The 17,931-nt window shown below is 38.5% G+C and overlaps 1 protein-coding gene across 17 annotated transcripts in view; it reads left to right on the top strand.

The window, feature by feature from the left end:
- GRM8 (glutamate metabotropic receptor 8) overlaps positions 1-17,931 on the top strand; it is a 405,616-nt gene that overhangs the window by 307,098 nt on the left and 80,587 nt on the right. For all 17 annotated transcript variants that reach the window (XM_064142387.1, XM_064142381.1, XM_064142385.1 and 14 more), the window contains one exon: positions 8,437-8,573. In XM_064142387.1, coding sequence (XP_063998457.1) covers positions 8,437-8,573 — 137 coding nt within the window. The remainder of the gene's footprint in view (positions 1-8,436; positions 8,574-17,931) is intronic.

The following is a 17,931-nucleotide window of genomic DNA, read 5'->3' as shown; positions in this document are numbered from 1 at the left end:
TGAGCTGGAAGAGACTTTTAAAGGTTATCTAGTCCAACCCTTCTGCAGTAAGTAGGAATGTCTTTAGATAGATCAGATTGCTCAGTCTCATCCAACCTGACCTTGAATGTCTCCAGGGATGGGGCTTCTGCCACATCTCTAGGCAACCTGTTCCAGCACTTTGTAAAAAAAATAGCCTTTTTATATCTAGTCTAAATCTACCTTCTTTTATTTTAAAACCATCACCCTATGTCCTGTCACAGGAGTCCCTGCCAAAAGACTGGCTCCATCTTTCTTACAGGCCCAGACAGATGATAGCTCTTCCCTTATTCACTGATGTGGTCACTCCACGATAGCACACACAGTTTGACACAATGTGTATTCCTCTGCCAGCCGATCTAAAGTTCCTAAATTAACTTTTATTAGTTCTGGTTAGTTGTTTAAAATTACTTCCCCCCCCCCCCTTTTTTTTTTGTTTTCCAAGTATTAAATGAACAGCTTGTATTTACTCTCTCAATTTATTCAATGTTAGCTATGTATTTAATTTATCTCATTGAAATACTTAACAGGAATTTAATATTTTTAAATTTTATTTTAAAAAAGCATTCTTCTTCTCTGGGACTAAAAGTTCAAATGTTTACTTTCCCTCTTTTTACTTTAGTTTGAGAAACTTCATTCGTGTGTGTCTCTGTAGCACTTTTGTCCTTTGAGGGCTAATTAAAACCAGTCTGAACCCCTAATTCTAGCACTTGAAACTAATTATATAAATTAATGAAGTAAGTGTTGATCTGATAGATCTGATGAGTCTTCCAGTAAAGCCTGGTTCTAACAGATAATGCATTCTAAGGTTCTGACACACAACAGTTAACTGTATTATCACATACAATATACTTGCTTGCCTTCCCTTTACCTAAACATACCATTGAATCCCTGCATTGTCATTCATAACAGATAAAACAACATATGTGGAGCATTGCAAATGATGAAAACTTGGCTTAAGTAATTTTCATTTCATTTAAATAAATTAATATCAAGCCACTGAAATCTGGTGAAATAACAGATTTATATCTGGTATCAAGCTTTGTAATGAAGTTGTCTCCACTGGAGCTGGAATATTCTGCAAATGACATCTTTGAGGCTTATCAGTGAAACAATTTTTGTACAGCTTGGTCAAGACATTGTACATATTTATTGAAAGTGTTCATATCAGAAAAATCTAAGGCTGTTGATATAATTTACTAGCTATATTTACTTTTTAAAAAATAAGGCTCATCACTGTTATTAACTTAGGAAGAGTTTCAGGTTAATATGCAGCTGACCCCTATCCACACATGCTTGTGGTCTTCCAGTCATTCCACTTCTCCACTACATGAGATGTAAAGAGAGCAGCTTCGCTGGAAGGTGTCTGTTTAATTATAATCCGTAACCTCACAGGGAACTTGCATTAGGAGCAGAGATATTTTAGATTCATGTGAAATATAACTTGATAAAGTTGGCACATGCAGTGTAAGGTAGTTGCTGAGTAGCACCTTAAGAATATCATGATCTATGTTTAATGGTTTCTGGAGAAGAATGTGAATTTTCAGCCTCAGTGCACAAAGAGCCTGGCATGTGTTTATTAAAAGGAGTCCTTCCTGACATCAGTGTACAGCATTAAACATTGAAAAGGATCCATCACATTTGCCATTGGAATGGGCTGCCCAGGTAGGTGGTGGAGTCACCATCCCTGGGGGTTTTCAAGAAAAGCCTGGATGAGGCACTTGGTGCCATGGTCTAGTTGACCGGATAGGGCTGGGTGCTAGGGTGGCCTGCATGACCTTGGAGGTCTCTTTCAACCTGGTTGATTCTATGATTCTGTGATCCTGATTCTAAATTAAAAACCTCACACATTTTAGCTTTTTTTTTTTTTTTTTTTTTAAACCTTCCTCCCTTTTTTTTTTCTTCTCTAACATTTCTGGGTAGTTTAAGCTGCAATTTGAAAGGCTCATAAACAGCTGAGGTCACAGACACATTGCTTCAGTATTGTTTATGCTAATGTGCTAGTTTAACACTCAGAATTGTTCAATGCTGCTGGCTGTAAACTGGCAAGGAGAAGGAAGAATTTCTTTCAGTGCTAGAATATTACTTTCTGTCTACAATAAGTAAATGTGTCCTTAGGCTTAAAAAATATAATTTATTCTGTTATGTTGTGGATATGGATTATCTTAAAATGTTCTGTACTGTTCTGCAAAGCATCCTCCTGTAGGGATTATAGAATATTGTTTATTTAGTCTGATTTTGAAGTGATTTTGAAGCAGAATCTATTTATCACCCATTCAGTGTTTCAAAAACCACAGCAGTGAAGAATGCAGCAATGGCAATGTTCGGTTTGGTAGAGTGCGAGACTGAGTTGGACAAGGGGATTACTGAAACCAAGGAAACCTGAGGGAGAGGCAGCTGGAAGTACAAGCAACAGAGCGGGCAACAAGGGTGCAGTGCAGCAATTTTCAGGCAGGGCCAGAGGGCCCTATATCCTGCTGGTAGGTGCACAGCCCAGGGAAGTGCTCTGGGTCTTTCTACCAAAATGGTGGGCACTCACCTTAGAGCTAAAACCAGTGTTCTTACAGTGAAAATCCCAGAGAAGTTTGAGATATACACCCAGATGGACCTGGTTACAAGTAATTTGCAGGGAGTGCATAGATTCTTCTCTTGATGTCCCAGTAGCTACCTGCAAAAAGTGTGCACAGGTTGATGATCTATTACACCAAGTGGCTGAGTTGCAAGAAACAGTCACAAGGCTATGTGGTGTTAGAAAAGCCAAAACAGATTAATAGATGATTTCAAACCCAAGTGTCAGGGTTTTTCAAGAGCCAACAGAACGAGACTCTTTCAAATTAATTGGAGAGAAATACAGAATTGTATTTGAAAGCAAAGACACAGAAAAAAATTACAGAGCACATATAGGATACATAGGAACTCCCTTGAATTTTCTCCCAATGCAAAAGTAATCTACAATCCCCAGTGCTCCAGTCCTCCCCCCACCAGTGCCTCTGCCACCCATAGGACCAAACAAAGCCTTTGGATGCCACAAACAGGACCACTCCGTACATGTTTTCCCTGATAAGTAGCTTCCACGAGACACAACAGGCAGGAGGGAGAGAAAAGGAGAACAAGCTGGCCTTGCTGCCAGTTTATAAAGAGATAGCAAAATTGTGGGATTGAATAACAATTTTACACTGTCCTGTGTCCGCCTCTAGACACTAGTCCCTAGAGGATTTTTAACCCTATAGTTCCCAACCTATGACACCAGGTTCCTGCCACAGGTACCACTGATAAAGAAGCACTTTGGACCATGGTAACCCAAAAAAGCAGGACTACTTCATCATTGACTACCCCTCTGAAATGCCTGTACACCAACACACTCAACACAAGGAATGAACAGGAAGAACTAGAGGTGTGGTGGTTACAGGGCCACAATCTCACTGCAGTTATGGAGACATGGTGGAATGGTTCCAGCCATGGAGCATGGCTGGAATGCTGTAATAGATGACTATATCATTTTAAAAAAACACAGACCAGCAAGGTAAGATGGTAAAGTTGATTGTTATATGAGAGAGCAACTGGAATGTCTTCACCTCTGCTTAGGGTTTGGGAAGAAGTATGTGTTGAAAATGTGTGGGTAAGTATTAAAGGACAAGCTAATGTTGTAGTGGGTGTTTACTACAGGGCACCTGATCAGGAAGAGGAAGTTTATGGAGCCTTTCAGCAGACAGCTGAAGCTAGCCTCACAACCATATCCTTTGATTACCATGGGGTACTTCAACCACCCTGGTATTTGCTGGTTTCAGTGATGCTCAGTGATGTGCCAGGGGGCAGAGGGCACAAACTAGAATATAAGAGATTTCATTAAAATGTAAGGAAAACTTCCTTACTTGGTGTGCTAGTTTGAAGCTAGCTAAAATGTTTTGGTGAGAAGGTTGGTGAGGTTGCTGGGGCACTGGAACGGGCTGCCCAGAGAGGCATGGAGTCTTCTTCACTGGAGATTTCCAAAAGCTATCTGAACATGTTGTTGTACAACCTGATCTGGGCAAACTACTCTAGCAAGAAGTTTGGACTACTGTGATCTCCAGAGGTTTCTTTCAGATGCTGCCATTCTGCAGTCAATACTGTAAAGACTCTGAAGTTTTGAGATGACCATATCATGCTTACAGTATATATGGCTGTAAAAAGGATATCCACTAGTAGACAAATGTTTATATTTATGAATCAGGACACCAATTCTGTTGCACAACCCTTTGTGCAGACTTTGCATTTTGAACCACATCATGGGATGTAGCCACAGCTCTGCTGTCAGGACAGTGTAATTACTTTGTGCTGTCATGTCACTGGAGGAGTAGAAGAGTGAATGGAAATCTGTCTTCTTATACTTCTCACTCTATCTTACCCTTTTACTGCTTTTGGTTAAGTAGTTTCTATAAGGCAAAAAGGAATGCTTTCACTCTATATTAATCATGAGACTGAACTGCTGGTCTTTACAGATTGAGGACATTAAAAGAGCTACATTTTCTATTTTATTTTACCTCTTTAACTGCAAACAAGTGTTACTGATTTCAAAACAAGCTGTAAACCTTTTGAACAATGCTTCATTGCAAAATGTGAATTTTTCCTTCCACTTACCAGTCTATGTTTATATATATCAGAAAAAAAACAAAAGGGACTTTCTAAAACTGTTTTGAAGTTGTTCAGCAAAGAGAGACTTAAGAAATATCTCAAGTTAGTAAATATATTTACATGTTAAAATATATATGATTAGCACAAAGGAAAGATGAAGGAAATGAAGGCTAACACATGATTTTCCATAGTTAGCCAAGTTTTTTTTATATTATTGAGATTCTGACATGTATTTCCAGTTTAGACATGCAGAATATATTGACAGATTTAGTTAAGATGGTGACAGATTGAGTACAATTACCTGAGTCAATCATGGGTTAAAATTATGCATGGCAACATAATTACACAAACTAAAATGTGAAAGGACCCAAAGGCACAGTTCCCTCACTGCTCTTTAACTACCTTGTTAAATGATTGTTGACAAATTATGAAAAAGTCATTAAATTAGTGAAATGGCTTTAAAAATTGTGGACGGCTTTGAATTCTCTAAGGTGGTCTATAGTAGTGTTACAGGGACATTTTTCCTAAGCAAAAGTAACATTTTTCCTATGATGGTGCCAAATAAATATTGTTCCTGGATAAAGATACCCAAGTTCATTATACCCTATCCAAGATTTATTGAGTGTGGTTCTCCAAAATCTTTTTATTTTAGGTGGAATTTATGGAACCTGGGCTCACTGCCTCAGGTCAGTGTTGTGTTCTGTATTACTCTTTATCCAAAGTGTGTGCATTTAGATCAGGCAGTTACTCCTCAATGACCACTAAATGGAGCAATTAAACACTCAATGTTTTCATCTAGAACTGTAATGCTAATGATCCAGTATAAATGGATATGGCAGGACAGTACCAGAAATCAAGAATGCTCGGTTCTGCATATTTGGTGGTCAAGAAATGAGCCATTTGTACAACTCACTGGCAGTTGCTACAGTGCTATATCCTGAATCTGGACATGCCTTCTCCACCTGTGCTATTAGCTATAGGCAGCTACAGTGTTTCTCCACATGGTTTAATTATCTCTTAGTTTTTCCACAGAAGTACTCATTTTAATTTGATAAACTATCCAACCAAGTATATTTTCTCAGATGTACTGTTCATGTGGTTCGTCCACTAGGGTTTGGTTTTTGTTTTGTTTTGTTTTGTTTTGAGATGAGATGAGATTAACTTTTTTTTTTTTTAAGAATGATGAGTAATTATTGGTGATTTGTTTATAGCCTTGAGGCCTCTGATTTCATTCCATACTTACACTTTCAATGCTTCTTTTACCATCTTGCATTCGTAATTTTGAGACTCCTTGGGAAAATCCCCAGTTTTTGAAATGTCTCTAAGCTTCGCTTTCCATGCTATGTAGCTAATGGTTTATTAGTGTAATCCGGCCATGCATACCTGATTGCTTTAAGTCCATTAAAAGTTTAGTTCCACAAAGAAATAAAGAACAGAAAGATACATAGAAGTAATCAGATATAAACAGACGAGAATAAAAATCTGGTACCACTTGCTAACAGTATCCACTAGTTATGGCAGCATTACTTGGACATAACCAAATTTACTTTACAGCAGGCACTGTGGCTGTTACTGTGCTTTCTGAAATCTGCTATTCAACAGAGGGATAGTGTGTTCTTCCTGGCATTTGTGGGTCTGAATCTTCCATGGCTTCTTCCAGCTTTTAAAAAGGTTATTAACTTGGCAAGGGTTGTTTTAACTTCTGCTGCATGAAAAAGATCTTGCTGCACTGAGAGTGGCAGCTGAATTCAGCAGGATGCTATGCTGCTGCTAACTGAGAAGAACAGTGTAAGATACTGTCGCACTGTAGCTGGGAACACCACTCCATCAAAGAGAAAGGTGGTTCTAGCCTGTACTGTAGTCTGTCTTTTTGTACATTATATTTTTAAAACAGCAATAGGGTATAAACTCACAGTTATTACTGAGCAGAAGAACCTCTGAAGTTCCCATTAGTCTTAAGGGATGCAAAAGACACTTTATATCTGTTTGCAAAACACATTTGTTCTTTCCATAAGCTCTTCAAATGCTACTGAGTGGAAAGAAGAATTCCATTATTACTTGAGAGTAATATTTTGAAGATTACCTCCATACCAATAACAATTGAGTGTGTGTTTATTGGGTAGAAGAAATTTATTGGATCAACCTGCTGTTTGAGCAGTGAAGAATAATTTCATTGCCTAGAAGACTGTAGACTTCTGTTTTTCTTGCCCTTTATTCTGTCAGCTGAATTGGGAGCAAAGCACGAAGAGCTTTACAAAATCTTCTCTTCAATCTCTTGTATTTTCATGTGGTCTTAATTTTTTATCATATATAACTTTTTGATACTCATCTTCCATGGTTGCTCACATCTAATTTTTGCAGCCAGACTTTTGCTGGTAGAACTGCAAAACTGGCAGAGTAGTTAATGTGCCACTTGTCACTCTCAAAGCACAGTTTATTTCACTGGGTATCAGTTGTGTATGAAAGCTGCTATACAAAACAAGAGATCAAAATGCTTTAAGGGAGACAGACATACAAGAAGTATTTATGCAGAAAATCTGGGGTATTTAGATTGCCGCTTCCACTGTTAGCTTCTGCTTGATATGTGCTCAGAATTTCAAGCTTTTTTGGGCATTCTCTGAAAATTGCTCATGGTCGAATTAACTGCTTCTAAGTGCTATACTAACAAGTCATACACTATAGGAAATTACTATGAAGTGGATATTCTTTTCTTTGTTGTTCATATGTATTAAACATGAAAACATTGGAGAGTGGGTTTGTGGGTGGTTTGGGTTTTCTCTCCAGAAAAGATAGATTTATTTATCCAGATACTGAAATAGAACTTTACTATACTTGAATTTGTCTTCAGTGGACCTCAAATATAAACAAGAATTCAGAGGATGGATGAAAATGCCATTCTTTGTATAGTTTCTGAAAAGCCTTTGCAGGAGTGCAGATTTTTGATGTCACCTTGAGGGAATTAATCAAAATGTGTTCTAATTTGGCTGGCCTGGTTGCCAATGTAGACATGTAGTTTTCAATCTTCGAACACTTTGTTGATCGAAGTAAGAACAGAGTGTCAATTTATAACTGTTGACAGCTTCAACAATGGCCCTTTCCATCAGGCAGTGTCATGTATAGAGGAAAGAGCAGCAAGCACAGCTGCTGTCCTCAATTTATTTTGATAAAACACCTTTACACAGGTGGTCAGTGCAAGAAACTGTGACTAGATTTAGACAATTGCACCTCAAGATCTTTTATGTGTGTTGGCTCCTAAGTTGATGATACTAATTTAATTTTCCTACTTAAGTGGGGAATTTTTTTATGACATTCATCACAAGGTTGCAGTCTTGTGCCTACCTCACTGTATTCACATCCTAAAGTGAAATTGTGACCTTCTGTGAGTCCAAAATAGTTCCTCCACTTCTGTTTTTTCCTAATGTACTGTAATATGCACAGAGAATCCCCTCACCAACTGAATAAGAAAGCAAGCAGCCAAAAAAGATTGCAAAATATTATCCTTTTAGGTTGTTTTAATTACCTTGTAGATAGGGTAGATTTTTGTGGTTATGGTAATGACACATAGACTCATAGAATCATAGAATCAGTCAGGGTTGGAAGGGACCACAAGGATCATCTAGTTCCAACCCCCCATGCCCTGCCTAGATCAGGCTGGCACATTTCCTCTTTGTGAGGATTTGGGATTTATCACCATATTAACTGTGAGTTAAAAAGAATCTGATAAATCTCTAATTAGTATTTTTCCTCTACAATATATTTTCTGGAAAATTGCTTTATCCTAATTGATTTTTAATTTTCTTTTTTCAGGCAGTGCTGGAACACCTGTTGTCTTCAATGAAAATGGAGATGCTCCTGGACGCTATGATATTTTTCAGTATCAAATCACCAACAAGAGTACAGAATACAAAGTAATTGGTCAGTGGACTAACCAACTTCATCTAAATGTAAGTACTAGTTTGATTATGATGCTGACATTAGAGGGTAATCATTTGAGTATTATATTGGTTTGAAACACAAAATGTTGCTAATTTGTTGTTTGTGAGTTGGCAGAATAAAGGTCTGCCATTCTTTTCTTGAGAAAACAGTAAAAGATGGCACAGTGACCTGAACCAAATTCTTTATATTTTAAAGTAGGTTGAGTTGTGTATTTTTCTGCTCCTTTAAATTATATTTCATAATTATGATATATTTGATACTCCTTTTTGTATTATGTTAAGAAGGAAAAAAAAAGTTTTCCTTCCAAAAAGTGACACACAAAATAATGGGTACAGGTATATGTGTGGTGAGGTGATGGAAATGTATTTTATAAGAGAAGTTTAGGGGAAGAGAAAGCTCTGGATAGACTTTACAGCAGGCTTCCAGTACCTGAAAGGGGCCTACAAGAAAGCCAGGAAAGGACTTTTCACAAAGGCTTGTAGTAATAGGGCAAATGGGAATGGATTTAAGCTTAGAGAGAATAGATTTGTACTGGATATTAGGAGGAAATTCTTTACAGTGAGATTGGTGAGACGCTGGAACAGATTGCTCAAGGAGGTCATAAATGCCCCATCCCTGGAGATATTCAAGGCCAGGTTGGATGAGGTCTTGAGCAACCTGGTCTAGTGGAAGGTTTCCCTGCCTGTGGGAGGGAGGTTGGAATTAGATGATCTTTAAGGTCCCTTCCAACCCAAATCTATGAATTTATAAGAAAAATACTTCTTGAATATAAAGGGAGAATTTGTAGTTTTTCCATATAGTTACCTAGGATTAGTATAGTCCCTTCTTACTTAATGGGAGAAGAAACAAAAGACATAGCAACTTACTCATCCTTAGAAAGTGTTTTTAGTTGCTGTCTTAATGTGCTCTGCAAGGTCTGTGGTAGTTATGCCCCGTATATACATGTAATTATATGTGTTTTGATAATCACCATCATGAGTTTCAGATAATACAATATGCAGTATTTGTATGAAAGACAAGCATCAAGCCACAGCTGTAACCTAAGTTGTTGGGTCCAAGCCTTTTCTGTCACAAGGTGACCTCATGCAGGGAGGGTTAGTCACAAAAAAAGGCAAAATGAAGTCAAGTTATTTCTTTGTGAGTTGTGCAGCATTTACAGTTTATGTGAGATGTGGTTCAGGAATTCACTCCCCCCACATACTTTGAATCACCAGACTAGCTCAGATGGCTGGAAGTTAAGATGAAGCCATATACTTAAAACACAGCACATATTTACAAGCATATATGCACAATATATGCAGATATTTACAATTATATACAAGTTAGAAGTAATACAGAAATTCAAAACCCCTCCCAGTCAGCGAGACTGCCCATGAGGGCTTCTGACTAACCCTCCTTCTCCTTCCCACCCCCTTTATCTCAGAAATAATCAATTAAAGCCACATTGAAAGCTTATTTGATTAATATGCAGAGAAAGGAGAGATGAGATGCCAAAGCTGACAAGGGGTCAGACAGAAAATTATTAGTTTGAGTTACATAGGTTCAGGCAAAGAAGTTGATAAAACAAGCTGCAGCCAGGCACAGGCTGAGCAACTTCATTACTGTTTCGGCTTTATATATCTCTTGGCAATCCAATGGGTAATATAGACATCAGTATTATATTCTTTTCACAGCCAGTAACCTAATTTCTCTCATTGAAATGTCTGAATTAACCTCAAACCAACATGTTAGCCATTTGGGTAGCTCTGCAAATGTGAAATACTGAGTCATATTTTTGCTAATTGTGGTGATAAGAGCAACAGTGTGAACTGGTGACCAGAGTCACCAAAGACAGTTTATGCAGTGACCTTAATCAAACCACAAAAAGGTTTCAAATCTTTCTGGTTTTCCATTTGAGAGATAGCTGAAGAAGTGTAAGAAAGACAGGCTAGGAAATATTTGCAAATTATTCCTCTGTTGAGACTATATCCAAGTGCTACCCACAGCAGCACATAAGTCCCCATTTTCAGCTAGAGCTGTTGAACCACTTCACCATATCTACCATCTGTGATGGTTTGGGTGTTCCCCACCCCCCCCTACACTTTGGGAATCACCCAGACCAGACTCTGCTGGCTCTGGAAATTGAATGAAGCTTATTATTTACAGCTAGCACAATATACAAGCAGATATTTACAGTATATACAGCTATATACAGAAATATACAAGGTAAAAGGTAATACAGAAACACAACTCCCCTCCCAGAAGCTTAAGTCCCTAGGAGGGGCTCTCAACCACCCCTTCACCTTCCCCCTATCCCTCTCAACCTTACCGCAGTCCCAAGGAAGAACGAAGGTTCATCCAGGGGGTTAGGAAGCAAAGTGGATTAGTCAGAGAAATGAAGGGTGAGGTTAGACAGAGATGCAGCTCGGAGCTCCCCAGCAGGAGAAGTACCTTATCTATGTTTCGAATCTTCTTCTTGTATCTCTCAGAAAGCCTATGAGTGAAGCAGACATCACCATTGTTTTCTTTCCACATCCTGGAATCTAATTCTTCTCACCAAAACATTCTAGATAGCTTCAAACTGGCACAGTATCTGTAACTACTTGGCAAGGTCTTGTGTATTTAAATTTTCATATTTCAAATAGAAATGACCCTACTGACAGAAAGCATGTGTAGCAGATTGTGCAGTAGTATAATCTCCCTCCTGTAACCTGATACATATCTGTGGAAAGGCAGAAAGGAAAAAAAAATAATTAAAGTCTAATACTGAATAGTAATTTCTGGAAATCACTGGAATTTGGCCCTTTATCATAACTGTTGTGGCATACATTCTGGGTCTTCATCATTGCTATAACTTTCTGGAAAGTCAGTGTTTATTAAGTTATCTGCAAATCTGCTGTAGACATTTTGCACGAATGTTAGTACTAACATAGCAGTTCCATACTAATAGCTAAAAACTAACTTGGAGTTTGCTTCAATTTTGATTCCATTCCAATCTGCCTTTTTATATCCCCCCTTTGATCACTAAGTTTTTCATTAAGCCTGTAGCTTTTCAGTCCCATTATTTCTTCCTGATATATGTGTACTCCAGGGAGTACTCTGAAATATGACTAGACTGGTTGCTACTCAGTCTGTGGAAAGCACACCGTGCTAACCACATTGACCACAAAGCCAACAGGAAACGATTTATCTAAGAACATCCCTTGTTAACTCTCATTAAGAATGGATGTGTTGGGATGTTTTTTGTCTCTCTTTTTCATATTGTTTTTTTTTTTTCACCTCCATGAGCTCATGTGGTGGAAACAATTCACTGTCCAGATCTGCAGGTGAACTTGGTGTATCATGTAGAGTCATGGAGATGTGAGCAGGATAGCACTGCTCAGTAGCAGGCTCTGCTCCCAGCCTTATGCCATAGCCCTGCTCTCGTAAACCAAAGTAAGAACAGGTACACAGAGCTCATTCCACCCATACAGGGTGTGGCTTGATTGATTCAGTGAGGAGATGTTTCTCTCCTCCCCTTTCACTCCTATTGCTCCACTTATTCATCTCTGTCTAAAACATTGAAGATTTCTGGGCTGACTGGGCTTTGTTTCTTAAATTTTGTCAGGGCTTGAGATGCTATATGATGTTGTCTATTGGAATCTGCATGTACTGGTACAGTAACCATGACAGAGGAAGTCATAACAGTTGTTCTACAGTTAATTTCCATCTGTTTCTGTATTCACTAAACTTACATAGCATGCATCAGTGGCAGTTATGCCACATGATGATTTGCTGTGGCAAAGCTGTTGCCTCCTCTCACTAAACAAAATGTTCTAAAAACAAGTAATCTTTGTGAATGATTTTCAGTACTCCATCATATTGCAAACAAGGTAATGCCTTTGACTGCCAGTGAATCAGAGGGAACACAGTGGATGTTTTTGTTGGTTTCAGTGAAAACATCTATATTTATTGAAGGCAAATCAATATTAAGATGGCAGTGCACATTTTACTGTGCGGTTCTGTAAAGGAGATGCTTTAAACATAATAATTATTTCTCCTGCAGTTTCCTCTTAATGAAACCACCTGTAGCTATGATTTTTACTGAATTCTGTCAGATATCCTTATAGATACCTCTTTTTTTTCAGATGTTTCTCTGTCCAATTGTGTGGTAACATGTTGTAGCTATGGTATGTTTATGACTGTGTTCATCCATACAGCCAGTTCTCTGCATCAGAAAATGTATAGCTTTTATATAGCTTTTATTCATACATTCATTTTCTGTGACAAAAAAATAAACTGTGAAAGAACCAAGTGTGCTGCACAGTTCAACTTCTGGAAAAATTAATGTGATTAAGACAAAACCACAGTTTGCATCTAAATAACTGAATCAAAAGGTTCCCTTTTCTCTCTTTTTTTTTTTTCCCCTTTCTGATTCCCTGCCCCTGCTTTGTTTGGTTTTACCTGCAGATCTCTTATGTAGGTTGTGGCTCCTCAACTGGTGGCCAGTTCTGGATTTGTCTCTGACCTCAGACCTCATGATTTGTGATTCCTCTGCTGGTGTCTCTGGTTCTTCAGAGTTTACACTGACTCTGCAGGGTCCTTGTGATCCAGCTTCAGACTTGTCCCTTTCCTGTTGCAGTGCTGGCTTTCCCATTGGACACCAAGTGCTGACTATCCAGATAAAGATTCTGTGTCACTCCCCACTAAGGGACTTCTTGTCAGCAAGCTTCACAAGCTGCAGAGACCCCTCTAGCTTCAATGCTGATTCCTCCTTGTAGCAGTCAATTACATTAATGCTCTCCTTTAGGCAGATTGACCTTTCAGATTTCTTCTGAAGCAGATGCAGTTTCCAGATACAGGAACTTCCTGATTACTGATCACTACTACTCTTCCCATTCTTAGAAAACAAATGTATATGTGTGTCAATGCTGAGAGATACATTATAGAAGTTAAATTTAGAAAGAATCACAGTCTTGAATAATTCTTTTTTTGTGTGTGGTGCTTGAGTTTGAATAAAGTATCTCAGATTTTAACAGATGCAAGGCAACTTTGAAAGCAGATATTTAGAAACATCAAACTATAATCTCAAAAAACCTGGTTGCCTTTTATACTGTTATCACTTTACAGAATTCTGACAATGTACATTTACATCCCTTTTAAAATCCTTTTAAAGTCCTTTTAGTCTGTAGGGTTGTCTGACTTTCAATGATCTTAACACAGTGGAAATAATGAGATTCTAAACTTATTTTTCTATGTTTGCTTTCCTCATTTTCTTTATCAGTTTTTCAGGAAACTTTGATAGCTAAAATTCTTTCTTAAAAAAGAATAATCTGTTTTTTATGATGAATAAAAATCCAGGGAGAGGTAGCTGTTTCTGCAGAAGTGATGTTTTATTCATATTGCAACAGGATTTTGCATGCCAGGTCACATGTAAAAGTTTCCTGCAAATGTGTGGATTTAGCAAATTTGAGCTCTCAACCATGTAATCTCTGTAGGAGGAAAGCTGTTAAAGACAAGCATACTTTTCCTGGCACTTAATGATTTAAAATCAACTTCTGTTTTGGAAAATGTGTTCTGTAGAGCCTGTGTTGTAATAAGGGCTGGCTCAAGGTAGCAACTGATGTCTTTTGTCAGTAGCGATACACAGAATTAGTCTCACTCCTGAAATGTTAAAAACAAGTTTTTAATTTTCATTTCCTTAGGAACCCATTCAGTTTGTTCTGATATATTTCTGACAGACTCCCACCCCCTTAGCCCCCCCACCCACTTTTATAAATGTTTTGGAACCTAAATGCCAGTTGGAAAAATAAATAATAAAATGTTTAAGAATTTTGTAATCTAATGTTTTGACTTTAAACAAACAAACAAAAATAATGTCTAATATAGTTTAAAGCATTCTCAGATTTTATTTCAAGCTTATACGTTGTTTTGATCTACCAAAATCTGTGTTTGAAGATCCTAATCTGAAAAATGTAGATCCATATCCTTTGAAGCTAGTGATTTGTGTTGATGGGATTTCAGGCAGTCACAATTATTGGTGCTTTCAGAATCAGGTATTTAACTGTGACAGATAAAAAGCTTGAGTGGGTAACCATTTTATGTGATATTATTCCTCAAAAAAAAAAAAAAAAAAAGGCAGAACAAAGCATTGTTTGTTCTGAGTGGAAACAGCAAAATTTTTAAGGCAATAATTGATGTGTTGTTTGGGTTTTTTCCCTACCCCAGTGCAAGTGTTCACTTGAAAAGCAGAAGAAATTTTAGAATTACAGATTTTCTAACATTCTCTCAGAAATAATAGGATGCATAAGCTTTCAGATTTATGGAATGTATGCAGCAAGGATATAAATGACTCAGAGGCATCCATTTTCTTCGGTAATAGTCTTGATTTATGACTAAGAAAACCATAAATTAAAATTGCACTGATGTGATGAACTATCAGAGAGGCAGCCATAATCATTAGCCTTAAGGACAGTATCTGGTGAAGTAGTAAAAACTGGCAACCCCACATTGACAACGAGCTTCCCTTCAGGCAGCCATATCAGAAGAAGATTTGAATCAGTACTCGATTTCTCTTCTTTTCTAGGACTTTTGTAAATTATGTATCTGATCCTGAAGGAACCTATCAACACTGACACAAGCCAATTCTTTCTGAAAGTAACAAATTCAAAATGCGTTAGCTCATTTTTTTGTGACATGGTAAAATAAAATGATTCAAAAAGCTTCTGATGTTTTTTCTAACTGCAGCAAGTAAGTTTCAATCTTTGCTGTAGGCCACTATATTTCATTAAAGAAGCCAGAGTCTCTTTTTTCTGTGGTAGCTGTTATATAATTGATAGATGCGTTCAGCCCTGTGTTTAACAAGAGAACACACTACAGTGAAATACACAACAGGAGGACTTAATGCTGTATGTGGTTATATCTATAAACAAAATATGACAATCATACTATCTGCAGGGTGTTCTGGCCATATGTAATAGGGCAGTAGAGTTCAACTTACACTCCCTCCATGTTATTTACCTAAAAATTGTTGGTGCTGGGTTAAAACTCAAAGAGACAAGCAAAACATTTGAGAACCTTCTAGTCTCAAAATATACTGCTGTCTTCCTTTATTCTACACAATGCTGTAAATGAGAAAAGTATTGTGTTTTCTGGAAGACTATTTAGATTCTAAAGAGCTGATCTTATCACAAGCCAATAAGTATGACTCAGCATATATTCTTTACTGTCAGGATAAGGAAACCAGCAACAGAACAGGTGGACACAGTCTCAAGTTGTGCTGGGAGAGGTATAGGTTGGATGTTAGGAGGAAGTTCTTGCCAGTGTGATGGAGGGCTTGTAGGCCCGAAAAGAGGCTTATTTATGCCTTGCCTTGCCTGGACATGTTTTTTCTGCCAGGACCCCTGGTTGTAAACAGATTGTGTGAGCTCCCACACACCCAGCTCCTGTCTCCCTGTTGTAAGCCCATGTGATCCCCATATTTGGGAAAGTCCAGGCAAGTGCCTTTTGCCTATTATGGTAAGGTTTGGCTGACTGCCAACCTTATTGGTCATTCTAGTGGCCAAAGGGCCCATTAATCTCGGCCCACATTCAATAAATAGGGGTGCACAGGTAAACAACGTGCTCTGACCCTCACTTGCAGCTCAGACGCTCAGCTGCTCAAATGCTACCTTGATAGCTCAGCTGCTCAGATCCCCACACTCGGACTCCATTGCATGGCTCCGGTGCTCAGAGGCTCAGACCCTCATGCTCTGACCCACCCGCAGCTCACCTGCCTGCATACCTTTCTTGCAGAGCTTACCTAAGCCTGCCTGTATATATATAAGGAGCCTATAGTCTTCTAAGCCAACTGTGCACATCTGCACGCTACTGTGTTATCAGGACCAGATCCTGCATTGCCTGCATTTACCTACGGAGCTCAGACTCCCAGCAGCCACGCACATCCTGCATGCCTGCTGCCTATCACTCACTGGTAAGCAGATTACAGTGTGCCAGTGCCGCTGAGATAACCAGGAAGCAGACTCTGCATTGTCTGCACATACACACGGCCTGCTAGCTGTGAGAGCAGTGCCAGAGACAGCACGATATTCTCCTCCTATACCTGAGATCCTGCCAGCTACCTATGCCTGGACAAAGCCTCCAGAAGAAGCCAGCAGCACCAAGGCAGAGATTGCATCCTTCGCCAGGAGAACGAGGTTAGAGACCAGTCATTTCCCTAGAAGCTAGGAAGATTCATCCTTTCTCCTCAAGCTGGGAGGATTCCAGCCTCAAAGTCCACAGGCAGAGATCTCCTGAAGTCTGGACACTGGCATAGGCTGTGACATAGCTCCGGAGGGTGATTATTGATTAATGAGAGTTGTGAGTAAATGCTTTAAAATCTCTGTAATATCTGTTGCCTCTGCCACAGAGCAGAATCAGTTTCAACCTGCTCTGCTGGGCAAATAGCATATAGTCCCCAAATGGTATTTGCCACAGGTGAAAACTCCTCTCTCTGTTTGTAGTTTGAATGTTTGCTAGTTAATTAATAAGGTTCTGTACCTATTTTATCCTAAAATGTTTTCATAACCATGTAAAGAACAATTTAATGCTAATATACAGTGGTTGGGGGTGGCGAGAGTTCAGAATATTGAGTTTAGTAAATATATATATTTATATAATATTATGTCACCCCAATTAATTTATCCCCTCCGCCAAAACCGGTGCAGGTATTGAGAATCCCCCTCCGTGATACCAGAGAGAGTGATTGGCATTGGAATGGGCTGCCCAGGGAGGTGGTGGAGTTGCCATCCCTGGAAGTGTTCAAGAAAAGACTGGGTGAGGCATTTAGTGTCATGGTCTACTTGACTGGATAGGGCTGGGTGCTAGGTTGGACTGGATGATCTTGGAGGTTTCTTCCGACCTGGTTGATTCTATGATTCTGTGATCTGTGGTCCATATGTGACTTGTAGTTACTAAGGTCCAGTGCTAGACTGAAGACGTAAGTCAAGAGTAGGCTATAGTGGATGCAAATAGATGAGTCAAGAAAATGCACTAAAAGTAGAACAAAACTGGGAATTTGTGATTTTTTTTAAATGTTGCAAATTATATTATTCAGCAAAAATTACTTTGTGTGGGGGAAAATAAGCTGAATATAGATGCTGAAAAACTATGAAATAATTTTGAAATATGCCTGCAGCATACCAGATGCTTTTTCAGCCATAACTGAACATCAAAACTAAACATGGATTCAAGAGCCAACAGTCTTCGATGAATGGAAAAGAAATTTCAACTTTTTAGCCTTCTGAAGCTTTTTACTTTATTGGTCGTAGTAGTTTGTTTTTTTTTTTTTTCTTCCCTAGTCAAACAGACATGCTGACTGATTTCTCTACAGTATTCTGACCTTGTATAGTCATTTGTTCTTCATTAGAA

This window comes from Pogoniulus pusillus, chromosome 4 (genome assembly GCF_015220805.1).
Source record: "Pogoniulus pusillus isolate bPogPus1 chromosome 4, bPogPus1.pri, whole genome shotgun sequence".
NCBI classification, from domain to species: Eukaryota; Metazoa; Chordata; class Aves; order Piciformes; family Lybiidae; genus Pogoniulus; species Pogoniulus pusillus.
This window is presented reverse-complemented; position numbering and strand designations above follow the sequence as displayed.